Raw genomic sequence first — 26,031 nt, 5'->3', positions numbered from 1 at the left:
AGCAGCCGCCGCTAATCAAATGCCGAACGATCGGGTTCGTATCGACTCCAGCATGCTCCAGGTTCGCTCATCTCTAATCCTTATAAATAGGGGAGGAATGGGATGCGGGAATGGAGGGGGGGGGGCATTTCTGCAGCCTGGGGGCCTTAAGAACTGTGATAGGTTCACAGAAAGGGATGAAGGAAGTGGGAAAGGTCCCAGATGTAACTGCTCCTCCAGGCCTGAGCCAATGTTGGAGAATGGAAAGAGTTTGGTGACTAATTTCTTTCAAATCAACTGGTGTCAGAAAGTTATATAGACTTGTAATTTAAAAAATCTCAAATCTTCCAGTACTTATCAACTGCTGTATGTCCTGCAGGAAGTGGTGTATTCTTTCCAGTCTGACACAGTGCTCTCTACTGCCACCTTTGTTGGTGACAAGAACTGTTTAAAACAGCAGAGGTTTTCTATGGGAATATGGAAAGAATATACCACTTCCTGCAGGACATACAGCAGCTGATAAGTACAGGGAGAGATTTTAAATAGAATTAAATTACAAGTCTATATAACTTTCTGACACCAGTTAATTTGAAGGAAGAAAAAAAAATCACCACAGTTCTCCTTCAAATCACGTCAGGAAATCCTTTACACAAGTGTAGTCTATCATTTATTGGACTCGTCTGTACTACTCTTGGACTGGAAATCCACTTTATATTGTGGAAAATTCTGGAAAAAAAGTGACTAGTCAGTGAGCCCTATGCACTGTGCTCAGGGCCGGCCTTAGGGTAGATGGCGCCCTGTGCAGAATACTCTTTTGGCGAAACCCCCCCCCCCGGCTGATTGTAGCCCATCCCAAGCCTATCTCTTGGAGACACACACTGTATATACTGCTTACACGGACAGATACAGTCACATATACACATACAGACGCACGGGGGAGGTTCATCAAACATGGTGTAAAGTGAAACTGGCTCAGTTGCCCCTAGCAACCAATCAGATTCCATGTTTCATTCCTCACAGACTCTTTGGTTGCTAGGGACAACTGAGCCAGTTTCACTTTACACCATGTTTGATGAATCTTTCCCACAGTGTATATACTGCTTACACAGACACATACAGACGCACAGTATATATATCCTGCAAACACAGACACACATACAGTCACATATACACATACACACCACACATACCCACCACTGGGAGTTGTTGTTGTCCTACCACACAGCAGCATGCTGGAAGATGTCCTACCACACAGGAGTATGCTGGGAGTTGTTGTCCCACCACAGAGAGCCACATAGGAGTATGCTGGGAGTTGTTGTCCTACCACACAGGGGCATGCTGGGAGATGTCCTACGACTCAGAGCCACACAGGAGTATGCTGGGAGTTGTTGTCCTACCACACAGAGCCACACAGGAGTATGCTGGGAGTTGTTGTCCTACCACACAGAGCTACATAAGAGTATTCTGGGAGTTGTTGTCCTACCACACAGAGCCACACAGGAGTATGCTGGGAGTTGTTGTCCTACCACACAGAGCCACATAGGAGTATGCTGGGAGATGTTGTCCTACCACACAGAGCCACATAAGAGTATGCTGGGAGTTGTTGTCCCACCACACAGAGCCACACAGGAGCATGCTGGGAGTTGTTGTCCTACCACACAGAGTCACATAGGAGTATGCTGGGAGTTGTCCTACCACACAGAGCCACATAAGAGTATACTGGGAGTTGTCCTACCACACAGAGCCACACAGGGGCATGCTGGGAGATTTCCTACCACTCAGAGCCACACAGGAGTATGCTGGGAGTTGTTGTCCTACCACACAGGGGCATGCTGGGAGATGTCCTACCACTCAGAGCCACACAGGAGTATGCTGGGAGTTGTTGTCCTACCACACAGGAGTATGCTGGGAGTTGTTGTCCTACCACACAGAGCCACATAAGAGTATGCTGGGAGTTGTTGTCCTACCACACAAAGCCACACAGGAGTATGCTGGGAGTTGTTGTCCTACCACACAGAGCCACATAGGAGTATGCTGGGAGTTGTTGTCCCACCACACAGAGCCGCACAGGAACATGCTGGGAGTTGTTGTCCCACCACACAGAGCCACACAGGGGCATGCTGGGAGATTTCCTACCACTCAGAGCTACATAAGAGTATTCTGGGAGTTGTTGTCCTACCACACAGAGCCACACAGGAGTATGTTGGGAGTTGTTGTCCTACCACACAGAGCCACATAGGAGTATGCTGGGAGTTGTTGTCCTACCACACAGAGCCACACAGGAGTATGCTGGGAGTTGTTGTCCTACCACACAGAGCCACATAGGAGTATGCTGGGAGTTGTTGTCCTACCACACAGAGCCACATAGGAGTATGCTGGGAGTTGTTGTCTCACCACACAGAGCCACATAGGAGTATGCTGGGAGTTGTTGTCCTACCACACAGAGCCACATAGGAGTATGCTGGGAGTTGTTGTCTCACCACAGAGAGCCACATAGGAGTATGCTGGGAGTTGTTGTCCTACCACACAGGGGCATGCTGGGAGATGTTGTCCTACCACACAGAGCACTAACACACACAGAGCACACACAAACTCCACTAACACACACAGACAGAGATAGTTATACTCACAGTCACACTGCAGTAGTAGTGGAGGATGTCTCTGCCCATGAGGAGAAGCAGGTAGAGAGGAGGATCACACTGCTGGTGTCTCCGTCGGGGGAGGGAGCGGGGTTATGGGCCTCTGTGAGCTGGGAGACGCTGTGGGGGGCGGGGGATGGGGGCCAGGCTGCAGTCACATGTCCGGGGAGAAGAGCTTCCTCAGCTGCTGTGCAGAGGCAGGGGACGGATATATGGCCTCAGGGATGCAGGTGGCGCCCCCTTCCTGCCGGGAGTGCACAGCGCCCTGTGCGGCTGCACTGCTCGCACACCCCTAAGGCCGGCCCTGACTGTGCTCATAGTAAACCCCAGCGCAGTGTGACAATGTGTACACCGGCCCAGATGCCACTGGCTGCTTTCTATAGCCCTGTTACTATCCTACACTAATACTATCCTACACTAATAGTATCTGGATCACAGTCAGACACCTTAGCTATTACCTGGCTGAGCTACGCAGTCTTTTTTCTTATTAGGACTGCACTGTTACTATGGCAGCCTCAACCATCCATTTCAAACCATCATTTTAAAAGGGTTCGGGTTTGATATTACAAAGAACAGAAAATTACACAGTGAAGGAAATATATTTTTGAATTGCATTTGAGAGGTTCTGATTTGCGTTACTTCAGTTTTACACGTGAATAATTTTATGTTTATAGAAATTATATTTTTCTGGTAACAAAAAAAATTAAATTCATAAATATCTAGAAATACTGCATTAAAAGCGAAAAAAGAGAAATAAGAGATGAAGGAAGGAATGTATGGCTGGATGCTATAGAGGGGAAACATAAGAAATAAGAGATGAAGGTATGGCTGGATGCTATAGAGGGGAAACATAAGAAATAAGAGATCAAGGAAGGAATGTATGGCTGGGTGCTATAGAAGGGAAACATAAGAAAAAAGATGAAGGTATGGCTGGATGCTATAGAGGGGAAACATAAGAAATAAGAGATGAAGGTATGTCTGGGTGCTATAGAAGGGAAACATAAGAAATAAGAGATGAAGGAAGGAATGTATGGCTGGGTGCTATAGAAGGGAAACATAAGAAAAAAGAGATAAAGGTATGACTGGGTGCTATAGAAGGGAAACATAAGAAATAAGAGATGAAGGTATGGCTGGATGCTATAGAGGGGAAACATAAGAAATAAGAGATGAAGGAAGGAATGTATGACTGGGTGCTATAGAAGGGAAACATAAGAAATAAGAGATGAAGGTATGGCTGGATGCTATAGAGGGGAAACATAAGAAATAAGAGATGAAGGTATGGCTGGGTGCTATAGAAGGGAAACATAAGAAAAAAGAGATGAAGGTATGGATGGATGCTATAAAGGGGAACAGGGGCATAGCTAAGATAGCAAAAAACTGTGAGGGGCCCCCCTTCTCTACGGACAACACAATGCACTGAAGAATGCAGCCTGCAGCCATAAGAGTGACTGGCAAAGAAGAGAGCCAATGGCTGCTTGCTCTGTCAGTCCACTGGTTTTAGCTAAAGGCCCATTAGGAGCCATTATGGTTAAATACATAGGTGCAGGAGCAGACTACCTTCTGGTTAACCCCGTATGTACTGCAGTGTGTAAGTTATCCAAAGTTCAGAAGACAAGGAGATATCTGCTTTACTGCTGGTGCACTGAAAACCCCTAACCTCTGCACAGAGCTCTGCACATTTTCCTAGTAGATTGTGCTGGAGAAAAGAGGTCAGGGGTTATCAGAGCAGTAAAGCAGAGATCTTTGTCTACTGCTTGTTAAACCTTTTTTGTGTTGCAGCATGTAAGTAAACACTGGGTCACTTACACAAAGCAGTACATAAGGAGTTAAGCAGAAGATCAGAAAATTTTCTTGAGGTATAGTACTAGATATGAAGAGGTTTGGACTTGCCAACTGGGAAACCAGGAAAATCCCCAATGGGCCTTAGGGACCTTATGGCATTTTGCTGTCGCGAAATCGCTGTAAAAATGCCTAAACTATTAAAAAAGACCATGTAAAAAATGTGTCAACTCAAGGCTATGTTTACACACCGTCTTTTTCTTTTTTTTTTATTTGCCATTTCGCGGCCTTTTTATTATTTGCATAAACCGGACACGATGTGTCGGTCATCAAAAATCCCCCCAGCGAAACGGCAAAAAAAGATGATGCGGGAACAATAGCCCGACACTTGTAATAGCCAATATCATGCAGGTTCCAGGAATGGAGCGTGTAAGGCAGGAACTTGGGCCGACTCCCGGATGTAAGAACGGCCAATGCAGAAAGGATAACCTCCAGCTCCAAACGACTTAATGAAGAAATCTATATTGGATCATGTTAAAATGATATTGACATCCATAAAGACCAGTACAGCAGGCATACTGGGGTTTTATGGCTGTGGATATAATTTTAATGTGATCTAATAAAGATTTCTTCATTTAATCGTTTAGAGCTGGAGGTTATCCTTATTAGTTGCAGCTAAAAAAATGACCATACATGAACTAAAAATATTTTTTTTTCTTTTACCACACCATTCATTATCACTTATGGAGCAAAGGTAATGTAGTAATTATAAGTGCATGGCATAGGGAAAACAATATAAAATAATACTCGGCTTCCCTCCCCCACAAAGGACCTTCTTTTTCATACAGCGGGATCACTATCTTCCTCTTTCTGCTGGTTATACCTCTAGCTATACACACTGCTGCTATAATCCGCCTGCACTCACACTCAGCTATACACACTGCTGGTATAATGTGCCTGCACTCACACTCAGCTATACACACTGCTGCTATAATGTGCCTGCACTCACACTCAGCTATACACACTGCTGCTATAATGTGCCTGCACTTTTTGGGGTGTGGAATTGTCTGCATTTTAGTGAGAAAATTTGCTTTGGTTTAAGAATGGATTTGGATTACAAGCGCCGTCCCGGAATCCTAGACACCACTGTACTTTGTTTTGCTCATAAAGGGTTAGAATTTTTGGATAGTGATTGTATACTAGTATTGAGTCTGTACTTCATGTTTCCTTTTGTGTTCATTAGAATGTTTTTAGCCTTTCTCCCATATTGTCCCCAATAAATGACTGGTGCTATTGCCGCTATTGTAGAAAACATGTCAGGCCTTGGAAAAAGCCACAGCCGGACTAGGAGGATATTGGAGCCATTTTTTTTCTTGTAATTTGTTTTTCACTCCAGAGATTGATTGCTATGATTGCAGACAAGAACGGCCTATTTGGTTGGACCTTTAGAGTGTCTGCTATTCAGCCTGCCAAAGGAAAACAAAACGGACTGTTTCTCCGTACACAAATTATCTTTCAATTTCGATAGAGGTTTTTGAAATATAAACAACGGAAATTTTTTTGTACATTTACCTGTAATCGAATCAGAGGTGAACATTGAATGTTTTTTTGCTGCATGTATATTTCTATTCCTCTTATTCTGTAGCAGCTTCTGTATAATATAGCCCATCCATCTGTCATACTGTGGCAGAGGGGTTATATGATGAAGTAAGTTCTTTCTACCCCATAGGGTAATGCTGGTTATGTAAACCTATAGTTCTCCGGCTGTGCATTATAACGTTACATATGGTTGGATGTTTATACTGTTAGGGATATTCCACTCAAACATAACTTTTGATATGTTGCGGTGACTCTAATAACTCCTTCCATACTTGTTATCTATTCTCTAGTCTCATTCCCCCAGTTCTCAGCTGCTGCTTTCTGCTAACGACACAAAAATCTGTGTGTGAGCTTTTCTCTCAGTCTCCCCCTCCTCCCCCCTCCCTTCTGAGACAGATGAAGTCCATATCTGCAACATTGTAGTTTCTTTGTAATGCCGGGAGAGCTCATCAGCAATTTGCCCTCAGATTAACCATCCCAGCATTACTAAGAAGCTACAATGTTGCAGATACAGCCTGCCAGGAACTTGTTTACTTCAGCCGTCTCAGAAGGGAGGGGGGGGGGCAGAGAGAAAGGCTCACACACAATTTTTGTGTCTTCTGCAGAAAGCAGCAGCTGAGAACTGGGGGGAGGAGACTGAATAGATAATAAGTATGGAAGGAATTCTTAGACTCACCATGGGTAGTAACTAGAGATGAGCGATCCGGGTTCAGGCTCGAGTCGATCCGAACCCAAACGTTTGGCATTTGATTAGCTGGGGCTGCTGAACTTGGATAAAGCTCTAAGGTTGTCTGGAAAACATGGATACAGCCAATGACTAGTAATCGGGTTCGGATGGACTCCAGCATGCTCCAGGTTTGCTCATCTCTAGTAGTAACATATCAAAAGTTATGTTTGAGCAGAATGCCCCTTTAAACCTGTATAGTTTTGCCCTATATTTAATAATAAAGAGGTACTCCGTTGAGTCTATTTGTTTTTTGTTAATACATTGCTTCAATAAAGTCATACTAATTTGTAATATAATTTCATTAAAATGTATTCTTAAAAAAAATTTTTATTTTTTTTTAAAGACCAGCAGTAAGGGACGACATGGGCCCTTATGCTACCACCATTCTTTGGCTCGGGAACCACAGGGCTGCCTAAACCTTGCAGTTCCCACACCTCTGCTCTGATTAAGCGTTACCACGCAGCGCTAGTGACACAGAGCAGGGGTCCCACCCCCCCGTGTACCTTATGTGTTCTTATTAGAATATACAGTACCTGGGGGACAGCTTCCTCAAAGAGGCATATTAATAACTTTCTGAAACCAATTGATTTGAAAGTAAAAAGAACTTTTGCCGGAGTACCCCTTTAAGCTCTGAAGTCTTTTCCTTTATGGGATATATGTGACTGATTTACTTAATTACTAGTGGTCTAGATGAGGGTTAAAGGCCTGCACAGACCCCCGTGCTCCTGATACCAGATACCAGTCCATCCTCACTGCAGGATTCCATGTTGATTTCGTCTGCATTGAACTATATCCAAACAAAGAGAACTGGTCTCCGAGGCCGACGCCTTTCCGATAAGTTCCTCCGCCCTTTAGGACAAGTGTTCTTTGAATGGATGCATTTAAATAAAGATGAAAGGGTTTTCTGGAGTCCAGCTGTGGCGCTGGGCTTTATCTTTCATGGATTCCATAGACTTCACCCCCCTGACCTGAGCATTGTAGCTTTGTAGCATTGTGGATTTTCTTGCTGTAAGATGTTGATACTTTTACACTGCGGGAATAATGCACAGTAAAATGTGACATGACATCTGCGTCCGCCATATAGTATCCACCAGAGGACTGTGCTCCACTGCACAAAAACATCAAAAACATCCTGCACTTATGTCGGTGAAAGTCAGAGATATCAGATATAAGAGCTGTCAGTCACAGAACACGTCGAATCCTTGATAAAGCTTCAAGCAGCGGCTTATAAACCTTGTATTATATCTAATATACACACTGCAGGCTCTAGTAACAATTGCTGTTTTTTTTATCTTTTTGCAGGTATTCAGAGGAGGAAATAAGTCAGAAAGTTGGGACTTTTAGGCAAATGCTCATGGAAAAAGAAGGCGTACTGACAAGAGAAGATCAGCATGGCCGCCAGATGTAAGCAGCTATATGCCCCCTTATTTTATGCAACATGTTACAAATACAAACAGTAGACGACATATTAAAGGAGTTATGTGGGCATATACTTACTTTTAGATTTAGCTGTGATCACTGTAAGGCCATGTTCACACAATGTATTAATGTAGTTAACAATGGCTGTTTTTTTTCACTAAAAAGAACGGCTGTTGGTACGGAAATTATTACATTTGCATTGATTTTGATGCAACAATGGCCGTAGTGTATACAAACAGTATACACATTACACACAGTATACACATTACACACAGTATATACATTACATACAGTATACATAATAATAATAATACACACAGTAAACACATTATACACTACAACCATTGTTGAACTACGGCTGCATTTTCTACGTCCACAGTTCAGCAAACAACGGTTGTAGAGAATAGTTGTGCACAGTTGTGTTCAGTGCTTAATTGGATTGCGTACCCAAAGCTGCCCCTGATCCAAATGGGAAAAAGATAATGTTCCTGCGGCCGATATGACAGTGTTCGCTGCAGGAACATGTAATACAGCGGCCGTAGTAAACTACAGCCCCTGTATTACATAGTGTGAACATAGCCTTAGGCTTTGTTCCCACAACATCTTTTTAGATGAAATAACGGCCGTTGTTTCTAAATTAACGGCTATTATTTTAAAATGGCAGCCATAAGTAATGATCATTATTAACAGCTATCATTATATTAAAAAAAGGCTGTTTTTTTTATCTGAAAAAGACATTGTGGGAATGGCACATAGCCTTAAAATATATTAAAATAAAAAACATACCTCCAGGGAAACCTCTGTGGATTTCCTTGCAGCTCCCGGTGTGACAGCAGTTATTGCCTGCTCAGCCAATCAGTGACCACAGTGGTGTCCTACCGTATTCTGACAAGACATTTGGCCCCCCTTAATCCTCGGGGGACTATGCATGAACGTGATCCGTCTCCTGCTGCCCGCCATTACTCTACATTCTCTCACAATTAAAAATGGACATTTTGGTGTTCTGGTGTCTGGATACCGCGACCATTTCATGCATCTAAACTGCACTAGATCATAGCCATATTTTCTTACGCACTTACACATTTTAACAATATTTTATTCGTTTTTTTATGCAGCTTCCTAAAAATGTTTCATGTTTTAGGTGTTATATACTGGTGATATACAGGTGTACATTGACGTTCACAACTAGAGATGAGCGAACCTGGAGCAGCTGGAGTCCATCCGAACCCGATTGTTCGGCATGTGATTAGCGGTGGCTGCTGAAGTTGGATAAAGCCCTAAGGCTATGTAGAATACATGGATATAGTCATTGGCTGTATCCATGTTTTCCAGACAACCTTAGAGCTTTATCCAACTTCAGCAGCCCCAGCTAATCAAATACCGAACGTTCGGATTCGGATGGACTCCAGAATGCTTGAGGTTCGCTCATCTCTAGTCATTACCGTTCCGCAGGAGAATGATCACAATCTAAGCCGGTTCAATAATCTGTTTTATTGTATCCTGTTTCTTTCTGAACGGAGACATTTGAGTTTGTTCCTATTGGGGTCTTAAAAGGCCCCCGTAAGATTGATGTATTTGTTAATTACAAGCTTCACAACCTACAGACTGTTCCAGAACAAATTTAGTCATAAAAGCTTTCAAGTAAAATCAAATGGTTTGAATCGCAGGCTTTATTTCAAGCAGCCGAAGGCTATTTTACCGCAATGTTCCATTATACCTTTCCCACAATACTTATTTTACTTTACAATGGGATTGAAATTGCAAAACCCACTTAGCCGTGGATTTGCTGGTCTAACATTGAATTTCAAGTTATTTTGAGAATTATTTGGTCGTTTTCCTGTTTTATTTTTTTTTTTTGTACAACTCGTGTCTCTTGGACCGTGCTGCAATATGTAGTATTAGTTCCTGGATGAAACGAAGATCATAGATGCAGGTAGGACTCTCCCAGGTTTTACCGTTATCAACATTTCAGCTACTCACTTAGGGTTCCCCAGCTGTTCCTAAATTGCAGATGTGCTGCTGATTATCTTCAATAAGAGAAATGTCTTGAAGAATCACTAGTCCCTTTAAGGATCACAGATTACCAGTTACCTACTTGAAAAATAAGAAGAAAAGAAAATTGATACTATTACTATTACTATTACCAGATTAAAATGTTAGGAAATCATTTTTAAAACAGGAAAGTTTTCATTTTTTCCATTTTTGTTTTTTCCCCTTTGGGTTCTTAAAGGGGGGCGATCAGCAGATTAGACAATTCTAACCTGCTGTTATGTTCCTATTGCACAAGGGACACCGAGGAGGAAGGTTTGTCTCTTACTTTCATCCTTGGTGCCGTTCGTCGTGTTCCCCATGGTCCGGTGAGAGTGTTAGGAGCACTGCCCGCCCCCATAGCATTGATCCGCCCCAGCCGTCCCGTCCCTTTCTTTTGATTGGGCGGACGGAATGGGCACTATGGGGATGGGCAGTGGTCCTAACGGTCTCACCGGACCATGAAGCACACAACTAACTCCACCGGAACAGCGCTAAGGAGGAAGGTAAGAGACATACTTTGCTCCTCTGCATCTCCTGTACAGTAGGCACATATGAGCAGGTTAGATTAATTTAGCCTGCTTATAGTTCCCCTTTAACACTTTTATTTTTCCATATACAGAACCATAAAACATAACTTTGGTATTTTTTTTGTTTTGTTAAGTTTAAGCATTGTACAGTACTTTATGATAAAACTGACATTTATATTCTGTACGTCAGTATGATTACAACGATACCCAACATTTATAATCCTTTGTCAATTATTTTTATATAAAGATTACAGTGCTTTTATAGCCAGTGACAATAACAGGTAACTTCTGGTCAAGGGGTCTTATTAGAAATTTTTTTTTTGTTTTCCTCTAACTAATGATCGACAATGGCACAGAGCTCTTTGACAAAGGACCTGCAATCGTTCACCATAATACAAGGAGCGATAGTAGTTGGTTTCTATCATAATTATGATCGTTATTACGATTGTTTGTATTTTCTATACTCCCACCGATCTCAAGAAATGAACGCACAATGTGTTCATACAGCGAAAGATGTGCGAACGATTAACGACGACTTTATGGGCAACTCAAAAGATGCGATCAGTGACATACGGGTGAATTTTTGTTTGTTATTTGATCAATGCCGGCATACACATAGAAAGATTATCTCTTAAATTCAAATGATATAACAATTTTTCTCACAGTAATCCTTCCATGTAATAAAGCCCTAAGTTGTTTACTTTGCCTTTTCTTTTCCCATATGGCCCGGACCACCTTGGCACTTTCTTCCTCTGACAATTTATCTCTTCTGAACCTGCTGGACAAATATCTTATGATCCTATTAGACGGGCCGATCTAGGGGAGCAAGCGAGCGCCAACCTGTCAGATCAGCGCTGGCTTGCTCCTCGTTCCCCGCTTGGTGCCAGAGCTGTTACACACTCCAACAGCGAGCGAGGGGGCTACAGGGAACCCATAAGAGATAGCGGCAGTCTGCTGCTCCCTCCCCTCTTGCACCTAGTGAAGGCCATCGGACCATCGTTATCATTGTAGTTTTTTCCAACATGTTGAAAAACAAGGATCAGTCAACATTGTGCATAACCCTAGCTAATACACCAAGTGATTATCGTCCATAACGGCCGACAATTGCTTGTTGTAATAAAGCCTTTAGCCTCCCTCCTTCGCTTTTTTCCCTTCTGTAAAGTCCCAGAAATAATTTTGCAGTTTGATTCCAAGCATAGTAAATGGGTTGGTAGGGAGGGTTAGGTTGGTTTGGGAGGCGCAGGGAGGTCCCACTGATATATAGATTGCTCCAGCAAGTAGTTTACCCCATCAGGTAGATGCAGCCCTGTATGTAGGTGCCAATAGTAAGCTGTGTCAGAATTAATTGTGACTATTATGAGCTAAGATGCACAGGCACAGTGGATCTGTATCATACATGATCGGCTTATGCTGCGTTTACACGGAACGATTATCGTGCAAATTTGCACAATAACGATCGAATTGGAGTGATAATCGTTGCATGCAAATACAGCGAACGATCCTGCGACGAACGAGCAATCGTTCATTTTGATCTTACAACATGTTCTAAAGTCGTCGTTCGCAAAAAATTTGCATATCGTTCCGTGTAAACAGTCGTCCACCAATTTTTCCTATGTGCGAGATAGGCTTAAGCGATCGCAAAAAGACCCCAAAATGAATTTTCCGTATGATATATCGTACCGTCTAAACGCTGATCGTTATGAAAAAAAAATCTTTACTCCGACATCGTTAATCGTACGATCGGGCCAATTTTCGTTTTGTGTAAACGCAGCATTAGACATGTACGTGAATGATAAATAAACGCAATTTTATTGTTTTATTTTCTTCGATATAAAGAACAATGTCCTATTTTGAATTGTACAACGCGCGGTATTAAATCCAGTGGCCGCAATCTCCTCAAACATGTTATAAGAAGATTTCCACCGAATAAGACGGAAACCTCTTTATAAAACTCTCGAGCTGGAAGATTACACTGTGCAGGTGATCTGTTTCCACGACTCTGAGATGTTATGTATTTCTACAAAAAAGGGAAAATGAATATTAATCTGCTCAATAGCTGAGCCGAACCTCCTAATAGCGAGATTAGAATTGTATTGTGGTCAGGCCGAGAGCCTGTAATGTGACTGATCCTTTACATTGAGGGATATCACCAGATTTCATCATTGTTTTATGTTGGTGACTATACTATAGCTATGAGTGTAATCTCAATGACGTCCAGACAGATAGGCAGAATTTTACTGAGACCTTCAATGCAATGGAAAAAAAAAATTCCATCATTTCTTATATTGTGCAGCATGGGCCATTATTACAGCATAATGTGGATATCTTTGTGTATGTCACGTGTTTACCTATTTTAGCGGATTACTCATGATTTCATATATTTTTAAAAAATTGTTTCCGTTTTATGTTTGACATGTTACCCGTCACGCTGCTGGAGGTGCCAAGGCTCCACTGTGCATCAGGGACATACAATGTGTAGAACTCTATACTAGTGTATTCTGATCCCATACAGATGGCAGCAGCAGCAGCGGCATACTGATATATGCAGAAAGAGAACACATTTTATGGGAGAAAAATATTATCTATTTTCAAAATTCTGAGAGCCATAATTTTAGTTTTTTTCATTGGTATTGCTGTATGAGGGCCTGTTTTTTGTGGGGTGATATTTTTTATTACCATTTAGAGGTACAGATGAGAGAGAAAAATAGCGCATTCGCATTGTTTGGTACCAGAATGGATGCGCTGATTGTAAACATTTAAAGGGAATCCGTCAGCTCCCGGGCACTATCTAAGGTGCTGACAGTGTGCTGTAGCTGGCGGTCCCCCAGTAAGCATGGTGCCTTTTTGGTAATTTTCCGTGCAGTGGATTATGTACAATCTTATGTCTCCTACTGTCACAGAGCAGTTGTTCGTGCCACACTTGTCATGCATCCTCCTCCCTCTTCATTAATAATCAATGCTGCCCGGCCTCCTGCTCGCTCAGCTGTCAGCTGATTGCAGATCAGTCCTCTGTAGGCAGGTTATGTCTGAAAGAATCTTTCTTCTGTAATGTGTTGGAGCTGTGGTCTAGGGTTAACTCACTTGACTAGAGACCTGCCACCAGTTCATTCTCTGGTTCGAATCCCCTGATGTAAATTAAATAAGATGTTTTTTTTCCTATTATAGTATCATTTTTAAGGCTATGTTCACACACAGTATTTTTGCTCAGTATTTTGCAACCAAAACCAGAAGTGGATTGAAAACACTGAACTGCTATGTTCACACACTGTTGAAATTGAGTGGATGGCTGTCATTTAATGGCAAATAATTACTTTTTTTTTAAAAAACAACGTACGATATTTGCCATTAAATGACAGCCATCTGCTCAATTTCAACAGTGTGAGAACATAGCCTTTCTGTGTTCTCAATCCACTCCTGGTTTTGGTTGCAAAATACTGAGCAAAAATACTGTGTGTGAACATAGCCTTAAAAATGATACAATAATGAGGAAAAAAAATGCATGTATTTAATTTCCATCAGGGGATTCAAACCAGAGAATGAACTGCTGGGCAAGTCTCTAGACAGGGGAGTTACCCCTAGACCACAGCTCCAGCATATTACAGAGGAGAGATTCTTTCAGACATAACCTGCCTACAGAGGACTGATCTGCAATCTAACAGCTGAGCGAGCAGGAGGCCGGGCAGCATTGATTATTCATGAAGAGGGAGGAGGATGCATGACAAGTGTGGCACAAACAGTAGGAGACATAAGATTGCACATAATCCACTGCACGGAAAATTACCAAAAAGGCACCATGCTTACTGGGGGACTGCCAGCACCTCAGGTAGTGCCTGGGAGCTGACGGATTCCCTTTAAATCTCTCTGAATGAAAGTTTTTGTGTTTGTGTGTGTAGGGGGGGCTTTTTTTTTAGCACCCTTAGTAACTGCTAATACGCCTTTTTATTGAAGTGGGCCTTATTCCTATACATTAGCCTTTTTACTAACTAATTGCCCCAATCCTGTGTCAGCATAATGGGGGATCAGCTGTCAGTGTGACTGCTGGACTCCAACTGTAAGTACCTGAAGCAGAGAATCCTCCCCTTCAGGGTAGTTTAACCCATTATATGCCGCAGTCACACCCCTCTACCCAGTGATTAAAAAGTTTGCGGCAATTTATCCTCCATACAAAATAAATTGTTACATAAAAAAAACAAAAAAAAACATGTTTGATATTGGCACATCCGTAACGACTCAAGCTATAAAATCATTCATACCGCATGGTTCATGCTATAAAATATATTTTTAAAAAAACAGCACTAGAATTGCTTTATTTTGTCAGTCTGCCTCAGAAAAAAGAGATCATATATATGCCTGAGAATTGGTATCAATAAAAACTATACATCTTCCCACAAAGCATGATCCCAAACAGCAATGTCACAGGAAAAATAAGACGCTATGGATCTGGCAATGTGACAACAGTTTGTCTTTTTTTTATTTTTTTAAGAAAATAGTAACTGTGCCAATGTGGTAATAGTTAAAAAAAAAAAAAAACTATGCAAATTTGGTATCGCTGTAAACACAGTGACTCAGAGAAAACATTTATGTTATTTTTATCGCACACTGAATAGCATAAGTTTAATAATAAAAATAAATAACAGTATCAGTAAATAACAATAACAGACAGTATCCCTCCAAAAAAGGGTTAATAGAAATCAATCAATAAGTTTTATAAACCTGAAAATGGCAGCGATTAAAAAGTAAAAGTTGTCCCGCAAAAAAACAAGACCTCATATGACTCCGGCCATTTTCCGGCTGTTTCCCGGCCATTTTTTTTCTAGACTGACGTCATTATGGCGCAAAAATGTGACACTTTTATGCAAACTATGGCCGTAGTTTGCATAAAACATCTGCTTTTGCCACCAAAATGACAGCTGTAAAAAAATAAAAAATAGACGGCTGCAAAACAGCTTAAAAGAAGTTGTTGTGTGAACATAGCCTTATACTGACAAATTCTTTATTAGGCTAAGCCTCTGCCATATCCTAAAAGTGAGATATTTAGGTCAAACGAACCGGAAAAGGCGTTTCGCTGAGCACTTCTTTTTTCCATTGACTTTCATTATAAAAAGAATTGATCTAAAGGCATCAGGTTTTTTTTAACATACGCAAAAATAAGGTCAAGTATGTTTTTCTGTACGTTAAAAAAAGTGATACTTTTTGATCCGTCTTTTTTTTTTTAATGGAAGTCAATGGAAAAACGGATGCACACAAATGCACAGATAAAACAAAAAAAACGGATTGAAAAAATGTAGTGAGAACCCAGCCTAATATGTTTATTATGTAGTAAGTGTGTGCTTTAAATAAAACATGTGGAAACTTTTTTTTTCTTTTTTTAATGTTATTTTTTTCCCCTTGTCCTCTTGTCCAACAGAATAATTGAAAACCATTATGTGGTTCCCGGTGAAGAAAGTGTCACAGAGTATTCAATGTATGGCGAAGGCTACACCCTGGAATGTGATTGTCACAGCGATTGGTATCGAGATGACGGTGGCCAGAGGGATTACAGGTAACGGCCATCTAGACGTGATCAATAACTAAAAACAATGCTGCACAATAAATCTCACTAGAAACACCTAAAGAATTGTGTAAAAGTTGGTGAGAGAGCACATGTACAATATCATTGGGCAGTGAATGGTTAATAGTGTACAACCATATGTATATATACACATATAAAGTGTCACGGCATCAATACCAGGATTGCTGAGCCGCCAATATACATGCGCCCCCCCCCCCACGTCCCACTGAGTGTGCCCGTCTCACCCAGGGACCAGCAGTCACATTATGTGCATTATTGATGTTCTATGATGAAGTGTTAAGAATTATTTTTGTGTGTTTGTTCTATGTTTGGTAGAATGTATTGACTATAGCAACCAATCACAGCTCAGCTTTCATCAAGGGGTCAATTCACACGTATAGGATTTGCAGCAGGAGAGGTTTTCTATAGGAATTCGCTGCTGCTCTGGACAGTTCCTGACATGGACAGAGGTGGCAGCAGAGAGGACTGTGTCAGGCTGGAGAGAACACACCACTTCCTGCAGGACATACAGAAGCTGATAAGTACAGGAAGACTGGAGATTTTTAAATAGAAGTATATTACAGATCTATATAGCTTTCTGACACCAGGTGACTTGAAAGAAAATTATTTGTGTTGGAGTACCCCTTTAATACCTGCATCAGATCCGGTACGTGTGAATGGACCCTTAAAGAATATTTGAAGGCCGAGTTCTGATTGGTTTCTACGGACAGCATAGACTGCATGATAATTCCTTTCCTTTATACAATGGACGACACGATACCTGAATGACACAACAATCTTATAAGACGACTAACGCTATAAAAAGCAGCACAGTGTGTAAGACTTTATTCATATACAGGAAAACAATGCAGCCCGGCGGGGGGGGGGGAGAGATAACAGAATGACTTCCAGATGACTCGATGTTTCAAGGACGGTCACAGCGTTTGTAGTTGAAATTCCCTGACTCTGAAGACAGAACTTACTTTGCTTGAAACAAAAAAAGGAATCAAACTTTGATCATTTACATATTTCTATGAGTAGATGCTGTAATATAGAGTATACGGTCGTATGTAGGCAAGCCATAGATGTACACTGACAGGTCATCGAATCATGTATGACCAGCAATCCTTTTAGATCGCTAGATATACCTTTGGTTCATTTTGCATAAAGTGTCCCTGTCATATAAATGTCACCTTTCAGAAATCTATAACTATCAATAGTACAAGAAACTCTGTAATAGGTTTTATTAGGCAAAAGAGTTTCCTTCTGTAGTCAAAAAGCTGTTTTCCTACCTCCCCCCCCCCCCCTAACTTCATAAATAGAAGGATTTCTGTGTCCATTATGCACTATGGAGAGGAGAGGGGATGAGGGGGATGAGTGAGCACAGAGAGGAGGAAAGGCAGCCCTTCACAGCACATGATCCTGCAATCTTCTCTCACCGAGTTCCCAGATAAGCACTGACCTTTCTCGCCCATGAATCCAGCGTTTTATGTGCCAAGTTTCCAAACTGTATAACTGCTTGTCTCCTCTTCCTGCTCACTCATCCCCTCGCCCCTCCATAGGCTATAATGGACACAGAAAACCCGTCTTTCCTTTGCTCCTCTGTAATGTAGATGACTTTGCCTGATAATGAACAGATAAGAAGTGAGGGGGGAGGCTGGGAAACAGATTTTTGAGTACAGAAAGAGGCTTTTTTTGTCTAATAAAATCTATTACAGAGTTTCTTAAAATTGCCTCTACTATTGATTTCTACAAAAAAAAAAATTAAATGACAGAGACACTTTAAGGTTTTTTTATATTGTTAGAATGATAAATGCGAGAAGGTAGTTGGATTGTCCTACATAAATCTGGCCTTAGGCTATAGTCACCCTTCACACTGCATGCAGTAAACTTGGCTATAGACTCCTATATACAACGCTTTAACATACTCTGCTATACAGTTCGCACACAGGGATATTATTTAATATTAAAAGCTAGTAGAAATGAGCGAATTTGGTGAAAGATCGTGTCCGCACAAACCCAAACGGTTGGCATTTGAATCCTGCTGCCTGGAGAAGGTGGATGCAGCCCGAGGACTGCCTGGTAAACCTGGATGAAGTCTATGGCCTGTGGCTGTACCCATGTTTTCCAGGCCGTCCTCGGGCTGCATCCCCCTTCTCCAGGCAGCAGGATTGCCGAATGTTTGAGGTTTGTGCGGACACGATCTTTCGGCACGTTCGCTCCTCTCTATTAACTAGGAATTAAATCTTCCTAACCACAATGTGATCGCACAGTCGCTGTAATTGGTGATAACATGCTCACCGATTATAAGATGGTTTTCCCCTGTATTTACTAAGCTAATTAAAATTGAAAGAGAAGGGTGTGTGAGTCCAAGTGTATTCACTGAATAAGTGCTGAGCAGGCACAGAGTAAAGCCATGTTCACACATAGACTGACATAGGTTATCTACCAAAATCTGCATCATATCCGCACATCCAATTCATGCAAATGGGGTTCCTGCAACCTGTTCACCTGCAGTAGAAAATCTTCCCATTGCACTTTTGCAGCTGTCTTGTCACTTATTTTGGTGAGCAGCAACAAGGATTAACCCCATTAAATGACAAGGTAAATTAAAGGGGTTGTCCAGCGAAAATTTTTCTTTTAAATCAACTAAAAATTATATAGATTTGTAATTTGCTTCAATTTAAAAATCTCAAGTCTTCCCATACTTATTGGCTGCTGTATGTCCTGCAGGAAATGTTGTTTTATTTTCAGTCTGACACAGTGCTCTCTGCTGACATCTCTGGCCGAGACAGGAACTCTGTCTCAGTTTTTTTATGAATCCCCAATCCCTACGTACAACACAAAGCATAGACTCGGTGATGTGACCAAAAATTATTTTGTTGTGTCCAGAGGCAGAATCAACAAGTGTGGCAGAGCAGCCAGCCAATGGCTGCTTGCTCTGTCAATCCACTGTATTTACTATAAGGGGACATTAGGAGCTCTTATGGTTAAATACATAGGTGCAGGAGCTTAACGCCTAATATACTGCAGTGTGTAAGTGACCCAAAGTTCCTTTACATGCTGCAACACAAAAAAAAAAAAAAAAAAAGAGTTAAAAAGCACAAGACAAGGAGACTCATGCTTAACACTAATCATCAGAGGATCCTTCTTAGGCTGGAATCGCACATACAGTTTATGGTGTTTTTGGTATTTTTTCGACCTAAGCCAGGGATAGATTCATACAGAATGTGAAATATAACAGAGGGTCTGGTACTATCTTCCTGGTGGATGCCCTTCTGGCTTTGAAATCTAAAGTGAACAAAACTTTAAAGTGAACTGTTGCCTGGAAATCCAGTGACAAAGAACTAAAAGTGTCACATGGGTCTTGAGGAGAGGATACACATCTTTTCTTTCATTTAGCGGCCAGTGACTGGAATGTGCTAAAATACTCTCTTACAATACAGTAAGGTGCCAAAAAGGCGTTGCCCAGGCACTTTAGAGTTCTGGAGTCTCTAGGCCACACCTCTTTGGCACTGAATTTTCAGGTGACAGGGTTAAAGATTCAATTAAGCAAAATCAGTAGTATAAGCAATTTTAATAAATTCTATACTAGGTTTTATTAGGCAAAAAGCCTCTTTCTGTACTCAAAAAGCAATCTAGCAGCCCCCCCCTCACTTTATATCTGTTCATTATGAGGCAAAGCCATATTTATTACAGAGAAGCCAGTGAAGACTGGTTCTGCTGTGTCCATTATATCCTATAGAGGGGGGAGGGGCCGAGGTAGATGAGTGAGCAGGGAGAAGAGACATGAAGGTCAGCTGTTTGTAGACTGTGGACACCTAAAACGCTGGATTCAGAGGTCAGAAAGGTCAGTGCTTATCTAGGAACTTAGTGAGAGAAGATTGCAGGGTGTTGTGCTGTGCAGGACTGCTCCGTGCTCACTCACTCCTCTCAGCCCCTCCCCTCTCCCTAGAGCAAAATGGACACAGAAATCTTGCTTCTTATGAAGTGAAGGGGGGGGGGGGGGGGGGAAACCGCTTTTTCAGTACAGAAAAAAGTTCTTTTGGGAAATAAAACCTATTACAGAGTTTCTTAAAATCGCTTGTATTATAGATATTTATTTTTGCCTTCTTTTTAGGCAAACTGCGTAACCTCTATCCACCACAGTAGATACTTCCTGTAAGGCGTGCAGCTGTCTTATACTACTCTCGGATAACTGTACTATTAGGAAGCTATAAAGTAAAGAGAAGACATAGTCATTGTTTCCTATCACCTAAACATAACCCCCCATTTCCTTTTAGCCCCCAATATACATTTCTTGGTGAGATTTCATAAGTAGCCGAAGTGTCTTTCGGTCCCGTCACCCTCTTACATATCTGGCCCCTCCGCCACATAAAACATACATCTCTGCGCCTTATACGTTGACACTAAAAGGAACAAGAAGGTGATTTTTGTAGCGTTCTCTTTTAAGATGCTTTGCATGAGTAAACCTGATCAGTCAGAGCCGCTGCCGTAGCTCCGGTGCTTTTCTTCCATCATTTATGCTGCGTCTGGAAAGCCGACTCTGACAGCTCGTCAGAAAAAATTAAATTAATTCTGGGAGAAAGAACTGGGGCAGAGAAAGGCCATCTCCGATGATCCTGTAGTGATTGGTTCTTTCTAGAAGTTATTTTAATCATTAACTCCTTTAATCTGCAAGTGTACGGACTGCATGTATGATGTGCGGTGTATGGCCGCGCCGCAGCACTGCAGGGGTTAAGAAGCAGGGCTTTTTCTTTTCCCCTCTCTCTCTCTCTCTGTATGTCACACACTACACATTAATCATCTGGATATTGACGGAAAAGCTTTCACAAGTCATTCATCTGAAGCAGAAGATAGCACATGGCCCATCTAGTCCGGCGTTCTATTATTAGGATGGATATATGTTTATTCCAGCCAGGTTCACATTCTCTTCACACATCACTTTACAATCACATCTGGAGGGTGGCTCCAAGTATCTACTACTCTTTAAGCAAAATAATAATTTCTGGCATTGATGATCTTTGGTGATTTTTTTGCACCATGATCTCTAGTTTTTATTAATACCACACTTGTGTAGATCGAACATTTTTGATCACTTTTTAGTAATTTTCATATATAATGTAACAAAAAAACAGCAGTCCTGGTTTTTTTCCCTCTTTTCCATTACGCCAGTCGCTGTACGAGATCACTATTGTTGTATTATATTTTAATGGATCGAACAATTACGCACGCTACGGTAGATAATGTTTATTTATTTAATTATTTTTACCTGTTTTATTTCTATAATAGGATAGGGGTGAGATTTTTATTTTAATTGAGGCTTTGGGGTATTTAAAAAAATTTAAATAGAGTTGAATTTTTTTAATAGAAGTAAATTACAAATCTCTGGCACTTTCTTGTGAGAACCCCTTTAAGGCCTTCCAACTGTTCTATGTTATCAGTGTCTTTCTGTAGTTGAGGTCTCCAGAACTGGACACAGTATTCCAGATATGATGTCACTACAGCTGGATCACAATTCCTACTTTTTAAGTGTCAGGCATACCCTTGCAAATACATATCGTGGGAACATACCCATAACCATACCCTCAATTATGACAGTGGCACTTTTAAAGGAGAAGTCCGGGGGGGAGCGGGGGGGGGGGGTTTGCAGGTGTAAAAAATCATTACAGACAGGAAGTGCAGAGCCGCATCCCGCTCCTGGACCCCATCTGGCTGTCTACTGAGCTCCCCCCTGGCTACATCAAAACCTGCCTGACGGATGCCCGCTCAGCCAGTCTGGGGAGGGACACCGCACCAGTCATTGATTGGCTGAGCGGGCTAAATTCCGCTGTTCTTGATGTACCCGGAAGCAGGGAGTCTGGGAGCTGTGTGATGGGGCACAGCGTGGGCACTGGGAGCAGTAAGTATATTGTATTTTTTATCTCCACCCCCACCATCTGCCCGTAATGGTTATTATTCCCCCCCCCCAGACTTTTTTCCAGCAGTTAGAATATCTCATATTATTAATAAAGCGTTGGGATGTTTTTCATATTTACCGTTACAATTTGTTGGTAAATTTTTCCATTTGAATATGAATGTTACTTAATAATAAGTGATAGATGGAAGTTTCGGCAATCATCCAGTTACATATTGTCCCGGATAAACCAAGTCCCCGCTCGTTGAAGCCGTATTTCACTCATATGAAATGAAAAACGAAGAAAATATATTAAAATTGCTAATATTAGTTTTGTCACTTATGACACGGTGTTTGTTTGCGTGACAGTCCTGACCTAATTTTCAAGCGAGCCGCGGCGTCGCCATCATTCACCCTCTCACATACACCTGTCAAGAAGTGAATTGCGTGCGCTCATCTCCTCATCACTGAGTAATAGCTGGGTCATTTCATTCCAGTCCCATTGGTAATCTTGGCACATTTCACATTTCCAGCAGCTTGACATCCACTGCCTCACTGTTTTTCACAAAAAGAGTATAAAAATAAAACAGATTTTTTTTTTTTTGCAGGGGGTCTCACTGTGGGGAGCAATGTTCCTCATATGTCGGAAACTAGGCATAGCATAGGCCAGATACACAGTGCTACACAGCTATAACAGAAAAACTGTTCATTACCGTGTTAAGACTAGTCAGGGCATGGTAATTCTGCACTTCCTGACATAAATTCAGTTTCCTTTGTGTTCCTTTATGGATGGGTGATCGTAATATCCCTGATGGCCTATAGTACTTAAAGGATAAGTCTGGCGAAAATTTTTATTAAAGTATTGTATTGTCCCCCCAAAAGTTATACAAATCCCCAATATACACTTATTACAGGAAATGCTTATAAAGTACTTTTTTCCCTGCACTAATTACTGCATCAAGGCTTCACTTCCTGGATAACACGGTGATGTCACTTCCTGGATAACATGGTGATGTCACTTCCTGGATAACATGGTGATGTCACGACCCGACTCCCAGAGCTGTGTGGGCTGTGGCTGCTGGAGAGGATGATGGCAGGGGGAAACTGAGGGACACAGGGCACTGGAGGGACACTCAGCATCCCCTGCCATCATCCTCTCCAGCAGCCACAGCCCGCACAGCTCTGGGAGTCGGGTCGTGACATCACCATGTTATCCAGGAAGTGACATCACCATGTTATCCAGGAAGTGAAGCCTTGATGCAGTAGTTAGTGCAGGGAAAAAAAACTTTTTATAAGCATTTCCTGTAATAAGTGTATATTGGGGATTTCTATAACTTTTGAAGGGCAATACAATAAAAATTTTCGCCTAACTTCTACTTTACCTTCATAGAAGCCTTATAGGTATCGGTCTAACCATTAATGTGCCCTCAACCTAGCCAGATACTCAGATACTCACCATTGCAGAGAAAACAAAGTATTGTATTGTAACCATTGAAATCACAGGACTTGCAAGCATAGAGTTGGCCTTAGCCAGAGGTTCCTATAAGCCGGACATACACTAAAGAAATATAGAACAGTGGGTTGCCTGTGGAAGTTCCCTGTATACTGTAGACTTGCCTCAGTTAATCATTAATTCCAGCCAGGCTTGGACTGGCCCACCGAGGAATCCCCTGGTGGGGCCCACGTTATAGTGGGCCCCCTGAGCCCACCTCCCCAACCAGCATTAGCATTCGGAAAACCTTGGCAACCGCCAGGGACCACCCCTGCTCCTGGGGGGCCACTTGACTGCTGGTTGCTGTTGAAACTGGATTGTTCTCCCCCTGCTAATCAGCCTTTTGGCCTCGGGCAGCTTTATGTTTTCACCCCACGAGAGTCTGTTCTCTCCCGACGGTTTCTTGCATGTGCTGTGTAGTCTGATTTTAAAGTCCACTGGGTCCGACCCCTCGCACTGTGCATGACAAGAAGAAGAATATCTGGCAAAGATGTGCAGCATTATCCTTCTAAGAAGTGAACAAACATACATAGAATTTGACCAATATGCCTTTTTATGGTGGTTATTAAGGGGTCTTCTAACAATGCACCTATTTATGAAGGGGTAGGAAAAGTCCAGTCAGACTCCTGCTCTAACTGCAAAGAAGCCTCATATCCTGATATCCTGATCACTTAGATGCTGTGGTCAAACTGTGACTTAAACATTAGGTGGTTTCTGGGGATCTTTCACCATATTGGCATGATTGTTGGGTGCCAGTAGGTTTCTCTGGAAGCTAGGAGCCTAAAGAAGGCGATCAATTCTGCCATGTATACTTTGAAAGTTACTGAAAAGAAAAATGTACTAACTATTCCACTCAAACATAACTTATGTTGCTGCCCATGGTGTGACTAACGATTCCTTCCATACTTATTATCTATTCAGTCTCCTTCCCCCAGTTCTCAGCTGCTGCTTTCTGCTGAAGACACAGAAATCTGTTTGTGAGCTTTTCTCTCCATCTCCCCCTGAGACGGCTGATGTAAACAAGTCCTTATCTGCAACTTTGTAATCCTGGAAGAGAATCACAGTCAGTTCATCAGCAACTTGACCTCAGATTAACCCTCCCAGCATTACAATGAAGCTACAATGTTGCAGATAAAGCCAGCCAGGGACTTGTTTACATCAGGCGTCTCAGAAGGGAGGGGGGAGACAGAGAGAAAAGCTCACACACAGATTTTTGTGTCTTCAGCAGAAAGCAGCAGCTGAGAACTGGGGGAAGGAGACTGAACAGATAATAACAAGTATGGAAGGAATTGTTAGTCTCACCTTGGGCAGCAGGATATCAAAAGTTATGTTTAAGTGGAATATCCCTTTAACTTAAAACAAAATTCTTCATAGGACCCTTTAAGTTAAAATCCATCACAAAAGAAGCTAGTCTGGATCAGAGGTGGTTTTCTTTAAGGGATGATCTGAAATAGTAGTATGCAAATGTTGTTGTCAACAGCCTCCCCCTCCTCCACCCTTATCACTCCTCTCCCTGCTGTCACCCCTCTTCTTAGTGATATAACATCAAGGAGTTCATGAAAATTAAATTGCTCCACCAGTTCCCAGTGATTAATGTATTCATGTGAAATCACAGCTTACAGCCTCGCCGAGACGCCTTTCTAGCTTTGAGCGCAGCCACTATGAAAAGTTGGCTACAGTTTTTTGGCCAAACGCATCACTTCAAAAGCTTCTTCAAAGACATTGAATTCTTAAGAAAAAAAAACTTTGGATGGTTGGAGTTGTAACGCTCTGCAGAGCCGACATTATGGAAGAGCGATAATAGGCGGAGAACATTAACGCTTTAAAATCCCGCTGCTTGTAGCAATGACAATGGGATCATTTGGTAATGGACGTCCTCAGATCAGCATGGCGCAGTATAACCAACTCATACCTGCAGCCTATTATGTTTCCGTGAGGCCGTTGTGTAGAGGGGCCGAGGTGAAGAGGTCAGCAGGACAGATTGCCTCGTGTCCGACCATTAACGATAGCCGTGTTAATGTATGGGCGTAAGATGCCGGAATCCAAGCAGCAAATTGCTGGTCCCAAGGGACGTGAGATAAATCCGCTCGCTCTCTGCCACTGAAGATGATTGATTTTTAACGGCTCCTGATTAAATGCTTTAAATGCTGAAAAATGTCTGCCCTGCGCTGTGTAATAACTTCCATTATTAATGCCGCTCGTTACAGGATAAGCGGAATAGAAAGGAGGGCCGGACGGGGAGGGGGGGAATTACACTGCTGAAAAATAGTCACCGAGAACCTGCTGGAAAGGATGGATGAAATGGAGATGTCTCACTCCGCTTCCTTTCAGGCTGGCAGCTTAATTGCGTCAGATTGGATTCATCTTAAAGGGGAACTCCGGCTTTTATTTT

General features: G+C 42.0%; 1 protein-coding gene across 13 annotated transcripts in view; it reads left to right on the top strand.

The window, feature by feature from the left end:
* The window catches only part of SRRM3 (serine/arginine repetitive matrix 3), a 249,766-nt gene that overhangs the window by 172,630 nt on the left and 51,105 nt on the right, over positions 1-26,031 (top strand). For all 13 annotated transcript variants that reach the window (XR_011363240.1, XM_069971748.1, XM_069971751.1 and 10 more), the window contains 2 exons: positions 8,026-8,127; positions 16,108-16,242. Coding sequence is in view for 12 of the 13 variants with exons in the window: in XM_069971748.1 (XP_069827849.1) it covers positions 8,026-8,127; positions 16,108-16,242 (237 nt within the window). In the remaining variant the exon portion in view is untranslated. The remainder of the gene's footprint in view (positions 1-8,025; positions 8,128-16,107; positions 16,243-26,031) is intronic.

This window comes from Dendropsophus ebraccatus, chromosome 5 (assembly GCF_027789765.1).
Source record: "Dendropsophus ebraccatus isolate aDenEbr1 chromosome 5, aDenEbr1.pat, whole genome shotgun sequence".
Classification (NCBI taxonomy): domain Eukaryota; kingdom Metazoa; phylum Chordata; class Amphibia; order Anura; family Hylidae; genus Dendropsophus; species Dendropsophus ebraccatus.
This window is presented reverse-complemented; position numbering and strand designations above follow the sequence as displayed.